The following is an 18832-nucleotide window of genomic DNA, read 5'->3' on the forward strand; positions in this document are numbered from 1 at the left end:
GTTCAGTAATAGATCACAGATGACGTCAAAATGTGGTAAGAACAAAAAAGTGGCTATTTGTTTTATATAATAAAGAATGGTGATGGTGACGTCAATCGTGCATCTGTCCTCTAATAGATCATAGGCAACAACCAATCAAAATCCGTGAATAACTAGGGTTTTTATATAAAGAATTATAGATTCACATTTGTGCGCTCCCGTTGTCGTCAAAACCTCAAATTTGGTGATTTCACGTCGTTGTTGTGCAGAGTACCACACGACTTTGTGCTAAAATGCGTGCAGCACGATTACTTTTCCTCTTTTAACCAATGATATTCTTGTTCGTGGGGTTCTCATTGACGACCGCGTCGTAGATCATAAAGTCCCTGTTATCTCCCTAGAAACCGCTGCAACCTTAATCGCTAAAATTGGACATTAGAAAAAAGGGATTGATTACCCAGAGGAAATAATAAGCAATTTATGACTGGCCCAAAGGGAAACCGTGAGTTTTGTTTCCCCGAGACCCCCGAGAGTCGAGTGAAAACAAAACTCACTGTTTCCCTTGAGGCCAGTCATCAAGTGTTTTGTTATACTTTCTAACTCAAAATAGCACATTACACGGATTTTTACACGAAATTTGCCGCTGTTTCAAAGGTGCACCTCCTGATCACGTGCGAGTCGAAAGTTCAAGTCAGTGTTTCCCAAAGGAGTTAGTGAGTTTCGACCCATGGCACGTGACACGTTCTCCTCCAGTCGGAAAACGTATTTGAGTTGGGAGGTATAACAAACGGATTTTGCAGAGTGTGCTTAGTTAGTTATTTCCCATGATGCAGTTGGGGCATTCCTATCATCCGGGAATTCCCTAGATCTTATCCAGTGCAGAAGCTAGGCGTAGGGCCTCTTTAACTAATTAAAGAGAGTTAAGATCATTTCCCCCTCCCTCTCCTCTTATCTTCCATATTTGGGTATTTCTTAGCTTACCATGCTGATTTTAATTAAACTGCCTAGCCCAAAAGAGCTTAGTCAAAATATCCCAAAGTTATGTGATATTATTATCGGTTTCAGCAAACAGAGCTCGCCCAAAGCAACGCATTTCCAACGCCAGCGCTAACGCCAACGCCAACGCCTTGCCAACGCGTTAACGTTGCCAACAATTGTGTGCTTCATGGAGCATGAAGCAAAAAAAAAAGTTAGCACCTTGAAAACGTCTTGTTACTGACCTCTCCTTCGATGAACGAGCGCAACCTCTTGGAAATATTTACGAAATGAGGGCGGAGTATGGGGATCTCTTGCCAGCACATCTCCATCAAGTTATACCTAATGATAAAAGAAAATAAAACTAATAGTCTAATTTAACCAAAACAATTAGATTCAAATGTTACCCAGTTTCTTCATTACAACGAACGATGATCAAAATGGTATTCGCTCCAGACGCCCATGGCGGGGAGCCTATTTCTCCAGCAATTCTTCCTTCATCCCGTTCGCAATAGGGTTTTTTTTTCTGCAAAATGCATGGATTCTACGTTTAAGGCGATATTTTTTGATGGATAAAATGCCATTGCTCTTGATCGGACATTCTGATGTTGATTTGAAAACCTATTGAAACATAAAGCTCTCCGGTGAAGTATAGCATTAAACACTAAGCATGACAAAGAGAAGTGTCTCGTTATCCCAGACTGGACATAAGGGGTGGTTAGTGCCTATACAGATAAAATAGATTCTTGAAATAGAATTTATCTGTGATTTATTTCTTTGAGTTAAATATTTGGTATTTGTTGTGAATAATCACTAAACCTTAAAGCAAGAAGTGGAAATTAAAAGACGTACACGTTCTGCTATTACCAACATCTTCCAACATTTAACTTACAAAAGAGGCTTTTTTTAAAATTTTTATTTAAAAGAACTGCAAATTGAACTGTAAATAGAAAAGAAGAAAACAGTTTTTGAAGACAAAAAACGCAACTAAATTTGCATTTTGGTGCGAAGACAATGGAGTACTGCTCTTGCTCTGCTTTCTGTTATACGAGGCCGAAAATAATTTGAATCAAGATAGAAATTGTCCAGAAATTTGAAATCATTTGAAAAAAAAGGAAGGTGACATCCACCCGTCACAACACATCACGCATAAGCACAAGGACTTCACCTGAACATTTAGCAGCCATGGATAGCTGTTTCGACATTGATGGGTCTCATCAGCATGGCGTAGCTAACATACCTGGTGTTGGCCATACGGGGTTGGTGTTAGCGTCTGTCACCTCGCTTTGTTTTTGTTTGTTTGTTTGTTTTTCACTTAGAACAAATACAGCTCGAAAGAAATGTTCTAAAAATTACATAAAACCGTTACTGACTAGGACGACTGCAATTTTTTTGGGTTATTATAAAAAAATAAAAAATAAATTATTCTATGAGCGTGCGTTGGATATGAGACGGCAAATAGCCAACAAGGTGCAAAGCGCCGAGTCGCCTTTAACCAGTCTCATATCCAACAAGCGGGAATGTAATAATTGTTTTAGTAAATTATCATTAAATTGTGAACGCTTGGACACTGCAAGGCTGAGGCCAATTAATAATCGTTGGATGTTGTCCTTCAGTAGTATTTTAAATGAAACTGGGAAAGGTTTGCAATGTCTTTAATGTGAACAAGAAATACAACAAATAAGTTTTGTCTTCCGAGTGCTGCACGTGTCTTTCGTTCCGCTACTAATCGCCCCAAAGCATGCTGGGGCCGTTACAAGAGTCACACAATGCTTGCAATGTTACATTTCTCCTTTCCTTGGACACTACAATCTAGCATGTAAATAAATCTGAACGTTAACCTAACAAAGTCTTCAATGTTCCGAAATCTTAAGCTGCCAAATACGACTGCCTGTGAGAACCACATAAGGGCCTACACGTTATCTGAAAAGTTCACCACATGATCTACAATAACAGGGACTAAGAGTTCAGATCTCTTCAGTTAATCTCCTCGGCATGTGGACAGTCCGCTTAGGTCTGGAGATACTGAACTGAGGCGGATGTAGCGAGATTTCCTCTTCTCTTCCGGATAACAGGGACGTTTCTTTCTTGAGGGGTAGGATGTTCTCGCAGCTGTCATCACGAGTGTCGCTCTCCTGGATCAGCGTTTGCGGGAATGCTGCGGAACATGGAGACATTTCTGGTTACCTTGGACCCATCACCTCGTTGGGCGGTGACCATGGTTCCTTTCCTTTCCGTAACTACCAGTGGAGTTGGGTTAAATGGTGTCGAAAGTTTGTTTAGGCGGGGTTGTTTCACCAGAACAGTGTCTCCTACGTTGATAGGGTTTGCTTCAGCATGTAGACGTTTGTCTGCATAGGATTTCCTGATGCCTTTTGCCTCGGCGTCGCGCTTACGCACATTACTGTCGTCGGGATGAGTGAATGATTCAGCATCTGGCATCTTCGTTCGCGGGTCGTGACCAAACAGGAGACGGTATGGAGTAAACCCTGTGATGCTATGAGGAGTGCAGCGGTATGCTCGCAGAAACTGATGCATAGCATAGATCCAGCTCTGCCCTTGGATCTTGGCCGACTTCATCGCCTTCATTAAGGGTTTTTTGAAGTTTTCAACTTTACCGTTAGCCTTCGGCCAGAGGGGAGTTATCTTGCGATGTTTGATACCGCAGGTCTTAAGAAAACCTCTCCAGACTTGGCTGTTGAAAGGCTGGCCGTTATCGGTTTTGACAACGTCAGGATATCCATAGGTGCAGAATACTTTTTCCACGACTTGAATAACCTGTTCAGCAGCAGTAGAGCGTACAACCTCTACAATAGGAAAACGAGAATACTCGTCTGTAATGATCATCAAGTACTGACCAGACGGATGAGGACCACAGAAGGCTATGCTGAGGTTGATCTACGGACCACGTGGAAGGTTCGACATGTTGAGAGGTTCTGTGTGTTGTCTGGTAGTGTTAGCTTGACATGGTATGCAACGCCTTACGGCGTCATCAGTTGCAGTGTCGAGGCCTGGGAACCAAACTTTGCTCCTAATCAACGCTTTAGTCTTACTTGTACGGCTCTGGCTTGTAGCGACGTAGGCATTACGATTCGCGTGTTCCTGAGCAGCAAGTTCCGATGACGGTTCACAGTCAGTTCATCTCTGACGTTCTGGAATTGACGCAGTGCGGCCTGGTCGACGTCGTACTTGTTGACTTCATGCCAGCGTCCGGTGTTGCATAGTCCGATAACGGTTTGAAGTACCTTGTCTTTCGTGGTGGCGGCTCGTACTTCCTCGAGTGTGGTTGCGTTAGGTACAGAGGTCTGTGAAATTAATTCCACGTATTCCTCTGCGATCTTCTCTTCTCGACTTGACCGGACGTCCTTGGTTGCGGGGTGTGTGGACATGTATTATGCAGGGTTGTCTTTGCCTGGTCGGAATATAATTGTGAGGTCATAGGGCTGGAGCCTGAGCGACCATCGAGCAATTCGCACTGGAGGGCGTGGCTTGCTCCAGATGTGCACCAGCGGTTTTTGATCAGTAACTACCGTGAATGCGCAACCTCGTATATAGATATCGAAATGTTCACAGGCCCATACGACTGCAAGAGCTTCATGCTTTGTTTGTGAGTATCGAGACTCAACGTCACTTAGCGCACGACTACCATACGCTATGGGCTGGTCGTCTTGAACTAGGATGCCTGCGGTGCCAACGGGACTTGCATCTACAAGGATCTTGGTTTCTTTGTATGGTGAGAAATATGGCATTGTTGTGGCTGCAGAGAGTGCTGCCTTGACGCTGTTGAGCGCATCAGTCTGCGGTTGCTCCCACTTCCAGGTTGCGTCACTGCGTTTGAGCTTGCGAAGAGGTTCCGTGATGGTGGCAAAGTTCCGGATGAAACGGGCGCTGTACTGGGCCATGCCGAGAAAGGAACGCAGCTCAGTCGGATTTCGAGGTTCAGTCGCGTCTTGAAGCGCTTTAACTTTCCCAAGGGTGGGGGCGAGACCATCTGCAGAGAATATGTACCCGAAGAACTCGATGCTTGTCTTGTTGAACTCGCATTTCGTCGGATTGACGGTGAGGCCGGACTCGCGAAGTCTGCGTTTTGTCGAGTGCGGCGTCGTATTCGTTCTGGTTTCTGCCATAAACCACGATGTCGTCACTAACATTTCGTACTCCGGGAATATCGGCTATCAGCGTCTGATGGTATGTTGGAAAATCTCTGCGGCGGAGTTGATTACAAAACTGAGCCTCTTATACTGGTACAATCCCACGTGCGTGGAGAAGGTGGTGATGTATCGGCATGACGGATGAAGCTCGAGCTGGTGGTACCCAGATTTTAAGTCGAGCTTGCTGAAGAGAGTCGCGCCTTTGAGGTCTGCTGTGAGCTCATCGATAGTTGGGGTGATGTGTCTCGTTCTCAAGATGTCACGATTCGCGTTTCGCATGTCAACGCAGAGTCGGATTTCATTAGGACTCTTGGCTTTGGGTGGGGTAACAATTCTTGACACCCATTCGGTCGGACCTGAGACATTCCCAATAATACCTTCTTGTTCTAACTTCTGTGTTTCAGCAGCTACCTTGGTGCGCATGTGGAATGGTGTTCGATCATGTTTGCGCGCGACCGGCCGGACGGTGTTGTCAATATGAAGTGTTACTTGAGTGTTTTTGAGACAGCCAATCCCGTCACTTATGCCTGGGTACTTTGAGAAGAGTTTCTTAGATTCCAACATTGGAGGGTTATAAGAAAGGTGATTTACACCAATAGAAAGTACGCCTATCCTCTCGGCTGTCTCTTTGCCTAAAAGTGGGGACGAGTTACCATGAATAACGAGAAAATCAGCCTGAATAGGCTCGCGGCCTTCAACCTGGATGGGTGCTGATACAAGCTGATGACAAGGGATTGGTGAAGAACCATACGGATGGATGAGACGGCGACAATCGTTAAAGGGCGTGCCGATTTCTTTAAGCTGCTTAGCAATGTCAGCGTTTATGGTGTTACAAGAAGCACCTGAGTCAATAACAATGTCAACCCCCACACCGTTAATCAAGACTGGAATGTTACAACAACCATCAAGTGCATACGCGTATTTACCAGTGTAAGAGTCATCATCGTCATAGGTACGCGCGTTATTGTCACGCAGGGCGTCTTCGGCAACGTCACCTACATAACACTCATTAGATCTTTTGCCGGGGAAACGCCGGGAATCGCGAGAATTAAAGGAGGATCCATGTTGTTTTCGATCGGCGGTGGATTTAGAACGGCACACGGACGCAAAATTGCCGACCTTGTGACATTTGCAAAATAAAAGCTGCAAAGGACCAAAATATGTTTGACGACGTCTTCCTCCTTAACGAATATACTGAAAGCACTATAGACCAAACGAAGCACTCCCAGAACCATCAGAAACACCCTCGACCTCTCAACACAGTGTTTCAACTGCAAAATCACTAGCATTTTCCGAAAAGAGAATATACCAGTACGGGTCGCGTACAAGTTACACACCCTCAGACGAGCTCTCTCTATCTACGTTACAGAACGGACATGCACGAGAGCCTACTGCCCTATCTCCAGCACCAAATTGTGCTTATTACACAACGCTGTTTACCAAATCACGTGTAACAACTGCAACTAACACTACATCGGGAGCACTACACGCCTTATCCACAATCGAGTAAGAGAACACCTGAACAATGATAACTCTCCCGTGAAGTAACACACCTCAAAGTACCAAAACAAAGTCTACAAAAGCATCGAAATCAAAACCATTGTACTAGAAAACAACCCCACAAATCTACGACTGTTCGAAGGATTTTACATACTTAACTACAAATCTACCTCTATCAACTCTTGATAGGAATGTAGCAAGTTCACGGACCTTTTATTCTCATAATTATTCTAACATATCTTGAGACTCTTTGTACTTTGACACTCGCTCATTAGATCAGACCATTCGTTTTATTAATATTTATGCCTTATTATTTATCTTATGCATTCTACCCCTCCCCCCCCCCCCCGACATTCTTTTGTTTTTCACACGCTTTTACTTTACATCTGTATATAAGCCCTATGCGGAATATTTTCTTAATAATATCAACTTTACAGTACTCTAAAGCCTCAATTGAACCTCTCCCAGTTTCATAAGATCAATCAGTTTCCAGCTTAATTGGCAACACGTGACACAATCAGTTTCCACATTAGGTCATACGAGGGACGGATCTTGAGGAGAATTACCCCCCATCCATACCCTCAAAAAAGAACATGGTCACGCAGAGTACCGACTGTTTCACAATTAGTTACTCTCTGATTGTATTAAGGAAATATAAAGTATTATTAAATTTTCAACCTTGGATATTTCGTTGCTAGCTTTCAGATAAGTTCACTCAATCTCGGTATCAACTCATATAACGAATGCAGGGGCGAATAGAGGATTTTTCTTAGAAGGGGGTGCGCCCCTAAGAAATGATTAAACTGACGGGTGTCTTTTTTTGCGAAATACTACTTATTTCAGAAAGCCTCAGGACATCTAGGAGGGGGAGGGGGGGTGGGGGGGTTAACTGATAGCTGACAATCCGTAAAACACGGTATGCTTTTTTTTTTATATTTTACTGATAGCTGAGAATTGTTGATTTGTTTTAACTATTAGCTGCAAAATGGCCAAAAATTGAGCTGACAGCCGAGAAATGGGCGAAAATTGAGGTGATAGCTGGGATTCCAGCACCCCCATCCCGACCCTCTTTATTACGTAGTTGCTAGGAAGTGTCCAACCACATCTTCAAGTATTTGCTCTAGTCCACGATCATTTGTTTACTTCTTTGCTATGAAGTTTGCACTAAATTTGTTCCTTCTAATAAGACATATTGCCTGGGGTGCACTATGATAAAAAAAGAAATAAAATAAAAATAAAAATAAAAATAAATCTTAGGTTTTCATCCAGAAATGCACCTAACTAGCTGCACGCCCAATTTTGACATCCGACACGAAGCGTCCCTTTAAGTCTAAACAATTGCAACCTATTTTTAACAACAAGGTAAAGATAAAGGTTAGCGTTATTTTTAGCTTTGGGTATATGCAGCAGTTAATCTTTGCTTAAAGAGCAGCATTTAGGGGACACTTTGTGATTTTTTTTCTTTTTTCTTTTTTTTTTTTTTTTTTTTTTTCTTTTTTTTGCGGTATTCCACGACATGAGGATGTTGAAGCTGGGGAGAAGAGCAAGGGGACACTTCGTGACGCTTATTGAAATCCGAGTGCATCTAATTATGTGCATTTCTGGACATGTAAAGAAGGCTTTACAAAGCCCAGCTGCTTTTCTTAAAATGTGGACAAAAACTCACAGGCTCTTGGCGACGTGTGCGGGCTTCGGCATGCGATATCCTCTTTTCAACTCCGCCATTGTCTTGGCCTCAGACCAACCAGGGTATGGAATGCCTCCTATTTATTGTCAAATGTTTTGTTGCGGTGTTTATTGCAATGAAATACGATTTAGGGCTTTAATGGGACATGGCCCCTGAAAGCGTTCACAGACGATTCGTAGTACTAATGACATGAACAAATAAAACCTTGACAATTAAGCAGTAACTTGTTAAAAAGCAAAGTGATTAAGAAAAAAAGGAGAAATTCAGTTCATGGATTTCCATATAAATTCACCTTAAATAACAATTTTAGGTAGCGAGGGTTTAGAACTAACAAAAAACGGCCAACAAAGACAAACTCAGAACCAAAAATACCGCAGTTAGCCAGTGAAGATAACAATCGAAGAACTCACACAACCCTGCAATATTCCTCTTAATTAAAACCTTTTAGCTTAAAATCAATTTCATGAGTACCCACCCATTGTGAATATCTCATAGAGAACGACTCCATAGGACCACCTGCAAGACAGAAACACAAACATACACACACACACGCTTTATTTAGGACTGGAGTGCATGGATGCATGGTGCAGGGATGGCGCAGTGGTGACAGTACTCGCCTCCCACCAGTGTGGCCTGGGCTCGATTCCCAGACTCGGCATCATGTGTGGCTTGAGTTTGCTGGTTCTCTACTATGAACCGTGAAGGTTTTCTCCGGATATTTCGGTTTCCCCGGCTTTCCTCTAAAACCAACCTTTGATTTGATTTGCGTTGATTGTTGATTTCAGTTTACAGTGTGCCTAATTTGTGCTCCAGCCCTAGAAAGACTAGACTCAAGTAAACGTTCCTGCCCGTTTCTTTCCTTTACTCAAATATAGTATCAATGGAATTGCGTTTCCATGCAGAGACCAATGTGACTAATCATTCATGTTTATATACCTTAAACTAACCAAACGGGGTCCCAAAGACTCGCTTTCCTCTTAGGCGCTAACATTATTGCATTTCCTGACCTGATACAATTATGTCTAAGGCACTAAATACTTCAAAATGTTGGAAATTTAATAGTAACTAGACGCTCCAGAAAGCGTACACTGGGTTGGCTGTGGTACGTGTTACACAAAAACAGAAGGCATTGAATTGAGGCGTATTGAACTGCATTGTTCCAGTTAATTTTTTTCTCGAAGGGGGGGGGGGGGGGGGGTCATTAACACCATTTGAGGGGTCAACCAGACGTCGTGCCAGCAGAGGTCCAATTTTCGCTTGGTAACACGATAATTGAACTGTCTGATAAAGTAAGGGACTGAGGTGTCATACTGGACAAGGAACTTAATTTGAGACAGCATGTTAATGATACTTGCAAGAAAGCTATTTCCGCAATAAGATCAATTAGTCGAATCAGAAAGTACATGTCCCAAAGTAATCTAAAACGTATTGTAAATGCTTTTGTGATTTCCCGCATCGATTTTTGCAATAGTATTCTCTATGGACTTCCTACGATTGAGCACGAAAAACTACAACGGGTTCAGAACCTCGCAGCTCATTTAATCACAGGAAGGAGTCGAAGAGACCATATGGCCCCAGTGCTTAAGAACCTGGATTTGCTTCCTGTTAGGTCACACATCACGTTTAAGATTTTACTCTTAACGAACAAAATTCTGAATGGACAATCGCCTAGCTGTTTTACTTGGCTTATCAGTTCTTATAAACCAGTTCGTTCTTTACGTTCATCCGATCATTCACTTTTACAAGTTTCGAACGCCATGACAGCCCCTTATGGTCAAAGAACCTTCTCTTATTGCGCCCCGAAACTATGGGACGGTCTGCCAAAATCCTTTAAAAAAGTCTGAGACTCCAACTACTTTTAAGAAGAAACTTAAAACATTTCTTTTTTGCGATTTTTGTAGCCCTTGCTCAGTTATTTTTTTCGTTACAGAAGATTATACATAGCAATGAGTTTTTTTAGCATCCCGCTGTAAGCGCATTGAGAATTTTAAATGCGCTGACAAATACTTTGTCCTTCTTCTTCTTATTATTATTATTAAATTACATTATCATTTGTGAAAGAGAAAAAATTCCTGTCTCCTTGCGTATTACATTTCAGCGCACGTATGCAAATTTGTTAAGCTCGATTACACAACACGATTTATTCATAAAGGCCACCTTTTCCAGCAAAAAATGTATTTAAACAAACAACATATTTGCTATAACAGGCAAAAAACCTTTCCTATTTCATTCCGTACGTGTAGTCAAGAAACCCAATAGTGTCAAATTATCAAACGCAACAAAATAAATTTCAGGATCAAACCTTATCCTGAAGAACCTTTTCTTTGAATAATGAAGCACAAAATAGACGAAAAGCTTTCTTTCAAATAATTCTTGGCTGTCACATTTCCATTTTTTATTTCCTGAGGACTCTGCAGAGTTGAGTGCAAATAAGTAAAAATATCCAGACAACAGAGATCACAGATCCACTTAAGGTGTCCGATTCCTTCTCCGTCTTTGTTGAACCCATAAGTTTCCAGAGAAATTTCCATTTGGATTCAGTGTTGTACATAACACCACACTCTTAGATATTTAGACATTCATCTCACTTTGGTTACGGCTCAACAGGAAAAAAGATTGTTGTGAAAGTCCATTACTCTTCGCTTTTAAGATTCGAAGTAAATATCCAATTGACGTTCCATTCTTGAGCTCCATAAAGTTATATTTTGTTTAAAGACCCCCCAAAACGCCATTTGCGTTTCAATGACTTCAACGCCATTGCAGGTTAGTTAAATATTCTCCTGTGTCCACCAGAGAAATCTACGCATTTCCACTACTCCCTCACACCTAACAAAATAGGCACAGAAGACTCTATGCACAAAGACACCACTTGGCAGGGGAGTGACGGGAAAGACTTTTACCGACACGCCAAAAAAATATATATATAAATAAATAAATAAAAGAAGAAAATTCCACCCATTTTCCGACTGGGATTGCTACACTGACAACTCAGTAAAAAGCACTTACACATCACTTTTGGTTGACAGATTTGCAGCATCTCCAAAGAGTATCTCAGGTGCCGTCCACTTTACTGACATACAGCCCTAGGGAGAAAACAGCATTGCATTTTCATGTTAAAAACAGAACGACAAAGAGGTATACAGGGAACAATGTGAAAGGAAACCCATCAATAATGTAACACACCTTTTTGGCATTGCCATGTCCATATTTAAAGTTCTGGTAAGATAGCCCAAAATCAGTGACCTTGCACACTCGGTTTTTATCAAGAAGTACATTTCGTGCTGCAAGATCACGGTGAATAATCTGCAAAAAGCAAATAATCAACGTTAGTCATATTCGCGTACAGGATGCGATCTGTAATCCCACCTGAAGTGGAGAGGTTCGGTTTGCTTTTTCCTGTCAACAAGAGGACTGCAAGCGGGTCCAAAGTTAAAGCTTACTCGAGATGACTCAGAGAAAGTTGATGAAACTCAACGTTTGGAAGCCTTTATGGACATAAACTAAAATGATTAGAAAGTGAGGGAGTCTGTTAGAGCTATAGCCAATGTTCCCTGATTGCCGACTTAAAAGGATAACTGTTGTGTTATTATGACGATCAAGGAGGCAGCTGGTAAATCTATGTGATATCAAGTCATGGATCGGTGCATGGGCCTCCAGAGTTATCTCAATATAGAAAACCCATTGTTTAAAGGGCGCGCTAGAAAGTGTCACTTACAGCAATCCATTTCTTTTCAATATTTTCAATATAAGAATATCATAATGAAATGATCACACACTATAGGCAGTAAGCATGTCGCATGATAGATACAGTCTTACTCAGTGAAAGATTACAATAAGCAACAATAATATCATATCTTACTACATGCTTGTTTTGTGCCACATACCCCTTTAGATGCCAGGAACACCATTCCAGTAGCAATCTGGTTCGAAAATGACATTAGGTCATACGTCCCTAGTTGAGCTACTTGCAGTTTTCCGTGATAATATTTGTCGAAAATTCCACGGCTTTTTCTCAGGTACCCCAGCAGATCCCCAAAGGGTAAGTACTCCATGATCAACATTGGGTGTACTGTGAAGGTTACACAGAGTTTGGACAACTTCTATATGGATATGGGCTTTATTATTATTACTTTTAGGCGCTTTTAAGCAGTAAACAAGTAAAGTAGTATTTGTGTGGCATTCTAGTGTGTTGGAAGATCACAGTTTGGCCAACCACCTTTGTCAGCATTGCATTTAAGCGGCTCACCTTGAATGAGCACAGAAGGTGAGAATGAAGAAAATGGCGAATATCTACACATTCTCCAAGTTAAAGGTCATGTTACCCAAAAATGAATGTAAAAATAAGAAAAAAAGAAAAACATTAATCAACGTTAGTCATAATTTCCACGTATTTGATTTCTCGGTATGGTGGAAAGAACTGTGTGAAGAACTTTCTACAGGGGCACCCAAGGTAAATTTTCGGAAAATATCTGTTCGGAAGACGATTTGAGATCAAGAATTTTCGTAACACTTGTTGTAAAATGGCTTGCTTGCCTGCCTTTCCTAGGTTTTTCGAACATCTGAAAAATTGTAAAATTTCCCAATTTTAGCGGATTTTTACCCTAAAAAGGGTCACCTAGAATTTTCGGAAGTCTTTTTTTCTGGCTGAAATTTTCGAAAAGGTAAGTTTTGATCCCTATATTTCTCGGATCACTGGACTTTCAGCTAGGAAATCCGAACAGATGAAAAATTTTTAGGGAATAAATATTCCTATCTCTACGGTTTAAACAACTAAAATACCTTTAACAGTGCTATGTTTAAGTGGTTTTGAACTATGTTCCCGTTGGGTGCCCCTGTTTCTTTTACGATTAAAAAATATATAATAAGTGGCAGATTTTTAATATGACGAAACTTACAAAGAAAAGTATAGTAAGTAACAGATGATTAAAACTTTACAATATATTTTTAAAGATATAAAATATAAAATTCTCATGCAACATGTACACTTTCTTCTAATTATATATCTCTCCCTGGTGGTCTTTGCAGCATGGACAAGTTTCTTCTATTAAAAAAATAATAATAATAATTAAAATTTTAAAAAATACGTAAAAAAAACCGAAGCCTCCAATACTTTCTTCTATAAAGAGGCTCTAAGAGGGTTTTCTTTAAAAGTGTAAAATCAGGCACATGACCGTTTTATATTGCCACCCATTTGCATTTTTATTAACTTTATCAGCTTCAAGGGTTTGCATTTCAGATTGAAAAACAAAGGTGATATCTTTTGCCATTATATGACGTCACTGCTTTGATGATTCATTCTGTTTTTTTATTTCGTGATCCTATGCTATGCAATTGTTGGAAGTGAACTTGACGTAAAGAGGGTTTAATTTTTTCTTGGCAAAGGTGGTGAGAACGGCCAAGATCTCATTACTCGTGTAACTCAGAAAAATGGGCTAGAATTACCCGAATAATCTGCTTCAATAGACAAATTTAGCACTATATGTCATCGGTTGATAAGGTTTTCACTAGCGGTCTTTTACTATTGGTGCAAATTTCTCACAGCCCTTTCTATTTAGCAGCTACAATAAGATCCTTACTTTGGGTGGTGACACAGCCAATGAATCGAACAATATTCGGCTGAGGGCTCTCTCCAATATGTTTGCCCAACCCAATTTCTCTCATCAGAGCGGTTTTTCCTTCCTCTCCAGATGTGGCTACAATAAATGATATCAGGGTACAATAAGATTGGACACATGACTTGTTGGAGTGTTTCATGGATCTCTAGCTCCTTGGTCATGAACTATTATGAACACGGTTGTTTTCCTCAGCCATGTCTTTGTGTCTTTTTGTTTACTTCATGAGGCATTGTGATAAACGTAAGTCCTTTTTTTTATGCCATTAGTTCATTCGGATCCGAGGCTGGTATCAACGGAAGCCGACGGTGCGCTTCTTACCCTCCCTCCATTTGTCAGTGCTCCATTTTACAGGTAATTAGAGCTACAGCTACACAAATTAAAGGAAGGTTGAAACATGCAGACATTTTAGTCGTTGAGAATCGAACTTGTGACCTTTGGCTGTCAAAGACGCGCACCAGTCACTTAAGGTACGCCTACTCCTGATTCATTGTTTGGGGCTCCAGCGCTTAGGGAGAACAGAATATGCTTGATCGATTTAACCCTCCACTCTGTCAACAAGTTGGGGGTATTTAACCATCTTATATCGTATTTGATATATTTCGTTAAAGTTTGGCGGTTTTAAAGTGCAATTTAGCAGTGGAAAATAGGCTCTATAAATGACTTAAAGCATTATTTATTCATATATTTTATAAGGAACTTTATCGCTTACTAGAGATGTTTAGCATAAGGCCACGATGTATGTAAATGATCTGTTATTAGTGGACTTAGTGGAAATACCCAGGGCATCTATGTACTTTTCTTGCGCAAAGACATATAGTGCTCTTTGATACTATTTAGGTAAATAAAAACATATGAGTGTGAGGAAAGCGCAGAAAAGGAACGCCGAAATACATGTGATAAGACAATACATATGAGATGGTGAAAATCGGAATGTCACTAGAGAAAAATGAGAGAGAGTGAGGTAAGCTTTATATTGTTGAAGACAAAATGTCGAGCAAATATCAAAGTTGGATGCCAAAAAAAAATCAACCAATTTTTCATACACCGTTTTTTTAAGTTGCACTTAGTTATGGGGTTCCAGCAGGTTTTCGATAGCCTGGCTTTCCAGTGTTTTTTTTACGTTTCTGAACGCGCGGCGCAAAAAATTACTTGCAAAACACGACATATCGCAAACCCGATATATGCTAGAATAACTTCCTTTGCAATACAAACAGATCCCCTGGGTATTTCCACTAAGTCCACTAATAACAGATCATTTACATACATCGTGGCCTTATGCTAAACATCTCTAATGTGCAATGAGGGTAAAAATCTGGTGTATTTGAGGCGAGACGTCGCCATGGAAGCTTAAAATAAAAGTTAAAGAACAAAATGTCTTTACACGCTGGCAATGAACACGAATCAAACGGGAAAAAAGGATTAGGAAACCCATTAGGAGAAGGCGTCTATTTTGGTAATCTTCGCATTAATAATACTAACATTTTTATGGCGCCTATCCAGTAATGATCTAGGCGCTTTACAGAGTAAAAAAATAAGAATTAAAAATAAATGTTAATTAAACTGAATTTAAATTTAAATAAAACAGAGAAAATCAAAATTAATCTTTCTAATAATTACAATAGTACTTCTTGAAAAGGTAGGTTTTACGTTTCTGCTTAAAAAGACATAGATTCTCGCATGAGCGTATGTTGGTAGGAAGTTTGTTCCAAAGTTCGGTGGGCTAAGACGGCGAATGCTCTGGACCCGTTGGTCTTAAGGTTAAAGCTAACAGGATTCAGATTGAGCGTAGAAGATGAACTTAAGCAATCTAGACGGCAAGTAGCGGGTGATTAGGTCTTGAATGTAGGATGTAGATTGGTGATGCAGAGCCTTGAAATTAAAGTAAGTAGTAGAATCTTGAATTAATGCATTCAGAAACAGGTAGCCAGTGAAGATCGAAGAGGATGGAATTGAGGTGATCACACTTCCTGGAGCATGTGATCAGTCTGGCAGCTGCATTCTGCACCTATTGGAGCTTTTTGATAACATTTTTAGGGACATTATATACTAGAGAATTGCAGTGATCGAGTTTAGAAGTTACAAAGGCATGAATAAGAGTCTCAGTAGTTTGCGTTGATAAGTATTTCCTTATGCGGTGGTGCGAAGATGATAAAAGGCAGATTTACAGACATTGTTGACATGGGGAAGCATTGACATAGTGGTGTCGAAGCTAGCCCCAATATTTCTTGCATGTGAAGAGGGCTTGATTATCTCAGTTCCAAAGCGAAGAGGAGGTAGAGATTGTTGTGGATTATACTTTAAGAATAAGTAGAGAAGCTCTGTCTTGTCTTTGTTTAGTTTTAGTCTGTTGATCGACATCCACTTATCAATGTCGGTCAAAAATTCCTCAATCTTAGTGATACTGTTGGTTAATTCCGTATCATTGTTTGTGGAGAAAGAAATATATAATTGAGTGTCATCAGCGTAAAAGTGCAATTGCATTTCACGGAATCGTAGAATATCGGCTGAAGGTGCTGTGTAGAGTACATACAGAATTGGTCCAAGGACAGAACCTTGAGGTACACCGCACTTGAGCTCGCGAGACTGTGATCTACACCCTTCGATTAACGCAAACCGCGAGCAATCAGTAAGATAGAAGCGAAACCATTCAAGAGCTGTGCCAGAGATAGAATATTTAGAGTGCAAACTCGTAAGGAGGATGTTGTGATCCACAGTGTGAAAGGCAGGAACAACAACAAAAAAAAATAAAAGCACTATACAGTGACGTTTATCAATACCAAGCAAAATGTCGTTATGGACACGCACAAGGGCAGTTTCACAACTGTGGAAAGATTTATAGGCAGATTGAAACGGATCATTTAGCTGGTTAGCTTCTAAATATTTTTGAAGACGTACTGCGACAACCCTTTCAATAATTTTTGAGATGACCTTTAGATTTGAAATAGGTCTGTAGTTTGCAAGAACTTCATGATCTAAGTTGGCTTTCTTAAGTAGTGGAGATAGAACAGCAATTTTCAAAGAAAACGGAAAAAGACCAAATTCCAGTGACAAGTTGACAATCTTCAGGATGATTGGTTAAAGTAAGTAGAAGTGCTGCTTCAATAGGGTGGTGGGAAGCGGATCCAAAATACAGGATTTCATGATGATATTGTTATCAATGTACGACAGTTCGGTGTTGGAAGTTGGTGCAAAATTTAAAAGCTGACAGGTTAGTGATGAAGTATCTAGGGTTCTGAAAAAATCAGGAATTACAGGTGTATCAAGAAAACTTCTGATATTGACGATTTTCTCTTAGAAAAAGTGGACCAATTTATTGGCGACATCAACTGCAGAAGAGCTGGTAGGGAGAAGCTCATCTGCTTTCCTATGAAGAAGACGCGTAATTGTGCGAAACAGGGTTTTGCTGTCACTTTCAGCTGAATAGTTAAGCCGGAATAATAATCAATTTTTGATTTGAAAATTGTATTCTTTACAACAGTGCGTTGGTCAGTATAATATTGAAAGTCAGAGGTGAGTCGGGAACGACGCAATCGCCTTTCAAGCCTACGACAGATGACTTTCTGCTCCTTGATTTCCTCACTGTACCAAGGGGCACGAGGTCTAATAAAACCAATTTAAGAGATCCAGGAATTGACTTTCGTTGCTGTCAGATGGATCATTAACATGGAAATTAAAATCTCCATTTAAGAGTAAATTTCCAGGAGAGGACACTAGGCGTTCAAGTAGCATGAAAAATTCAGCGAAAAGGCAGCATTCGTAAGACCATTCTTCACAGAACTAGGAGGACGGCAAACAATAATAATACGAGTAATACAATTGTCAGAGTGAAGCAAAAATTCGCATCCGTCTCGAGGTTAAGATAAAAGTGAGTAGCTTATGAAAGAGTTGATTGAGAATTGATTATTTTTGCTGCACTCTTTCATAAAAGATAGTTATGATGATTTTTTATTTCTCTCTTTCGACGTAAGCTTCTACGTGACAGGTAGTCGATTAAAGAACTTAATATCGCAGTGGAAAATTTCCCTGTCCTCTTTAACGAAAAGAAAGCCGAATCGTACTTACGAGAAAAGCACTTTGCTGCAACAAAACGTATTCCTAGTTTCCCATTTCCACGACTCAAAGTTGCTCGCCAAACTGTTCCAAATGCTCCGGAACCAATGACCTCCTCAAGAGTAATTTGGCCAAGAGGTATTTCCCATTTGTCCAAATCAACATTCAACTCCATTTCGTGTTGTTGCTCGGCACCACCTGATCTTTAATCCAGAAATGTTGAGTGTTAGTTTTTTCATTTTTCAATGGTGGGTGGGTGCCGCTCGCCAAAACCGTTTTTCATTTGTCACAGCAAGTTTCCAAAAGCGCATTTGGTTTGCTTATTTGATGCGGGAACACCCCCAAAGATGATCCAAATAATGTACTTAGAATGTCAGAAACCCCTTAGTGCTAAGCAAGAGAAAAGTCTAGCCCTTGGGATATGTTATTTCAGTTAATTTTTAGATGTCACGAAAACGGGAGTCTGTTCCCCAACACAAGGAAAGGTTACGTTTATACAAACGTTGGCCGTGTAGCACTTATATTTTAAAAAGAGTTAACTGAATAGAGTGTAATGTGAAGTGCTAGATTTCTATCCCATATGAACCATGTGAGCGTTAGCCCTAGTGATGGAAATGGGCCCACACAAGGACAGAGAAAAACTCTGACCAGGGTGGGAATTGAACCTACGACTTTCAGGTTAGATCTCCGCCGCTCTACCGATTGAACTACAAGGTCAGACGGGAGCAGGCCGTGGGAACTGAAGATGTTAAAGTCACGGCAAGTGAAGTGAAGTGAAGTGAAGGCAAGTGAAGTGAAGTGTCTAGCACTTCACATTACACTCTATTCAGTTAACTCTGTTTAAAATATAAGTGCTACACGGCCAACGTTTGTAT

General features: G+C 40.6%; 1 protein-coding gene across 1 annotated transcript in view; it reads right to left on the reverse strand.

Annotated features, from left to right (window-relative positions):
- Positions 1–18156, reverse strand: part of LOC138015977 (tyrosine kinase receptor Cad96Ca-like) — a 20829-nt gene extending 2673 nt beyond the window's left edge. The window contains exons 1-8 of the mRNA XM_068863127.1: positions 17970–18156; positions 13869–13985; positions 12177–12361; positions 11476–11595; positions 11299–11375; positions 8768–8808; positions 8272–8368; positions 1200–1296 (exon numbers count right to left, since the gene is read on the reverse strand). Coding sequence (XP_068719228.1) covers positions 1200–1296; positions 8272–8368; positions 8768–8808; positions 11299–11375; positions 11476–11595; positions 12177–12361; positions 13869–13985; positions 17970–18132 — 897 coding nt within the window. The 5' untranslated portion in view covers positions 18133–18156. The remainder of the gene's footprint in view (positions 1–1199; positions 1297–8271; positions 8369–8767; positions 8809–11298; positions 11376–11475; positions 11596–12176; positions 12362–13868; positions 13986–17969) is intronic.
- Between the last annotated feature and the right edge of the window lie 676 nt (positions 18157–18832).

Source organism: Montipora capricornis, chromosome 9 (genome assembly GCF_036669925.1).
Source record: "Montipora capricornis isolate CH-2021 chromosome 9, ASM3666992v2, whole genome shotgun sequence".
NCBI lineage: Eukaryota > Metazoa > Cnidaria > Anthozoa > Scleractinia > Acroporidae > Montipora > Montipora capricornis.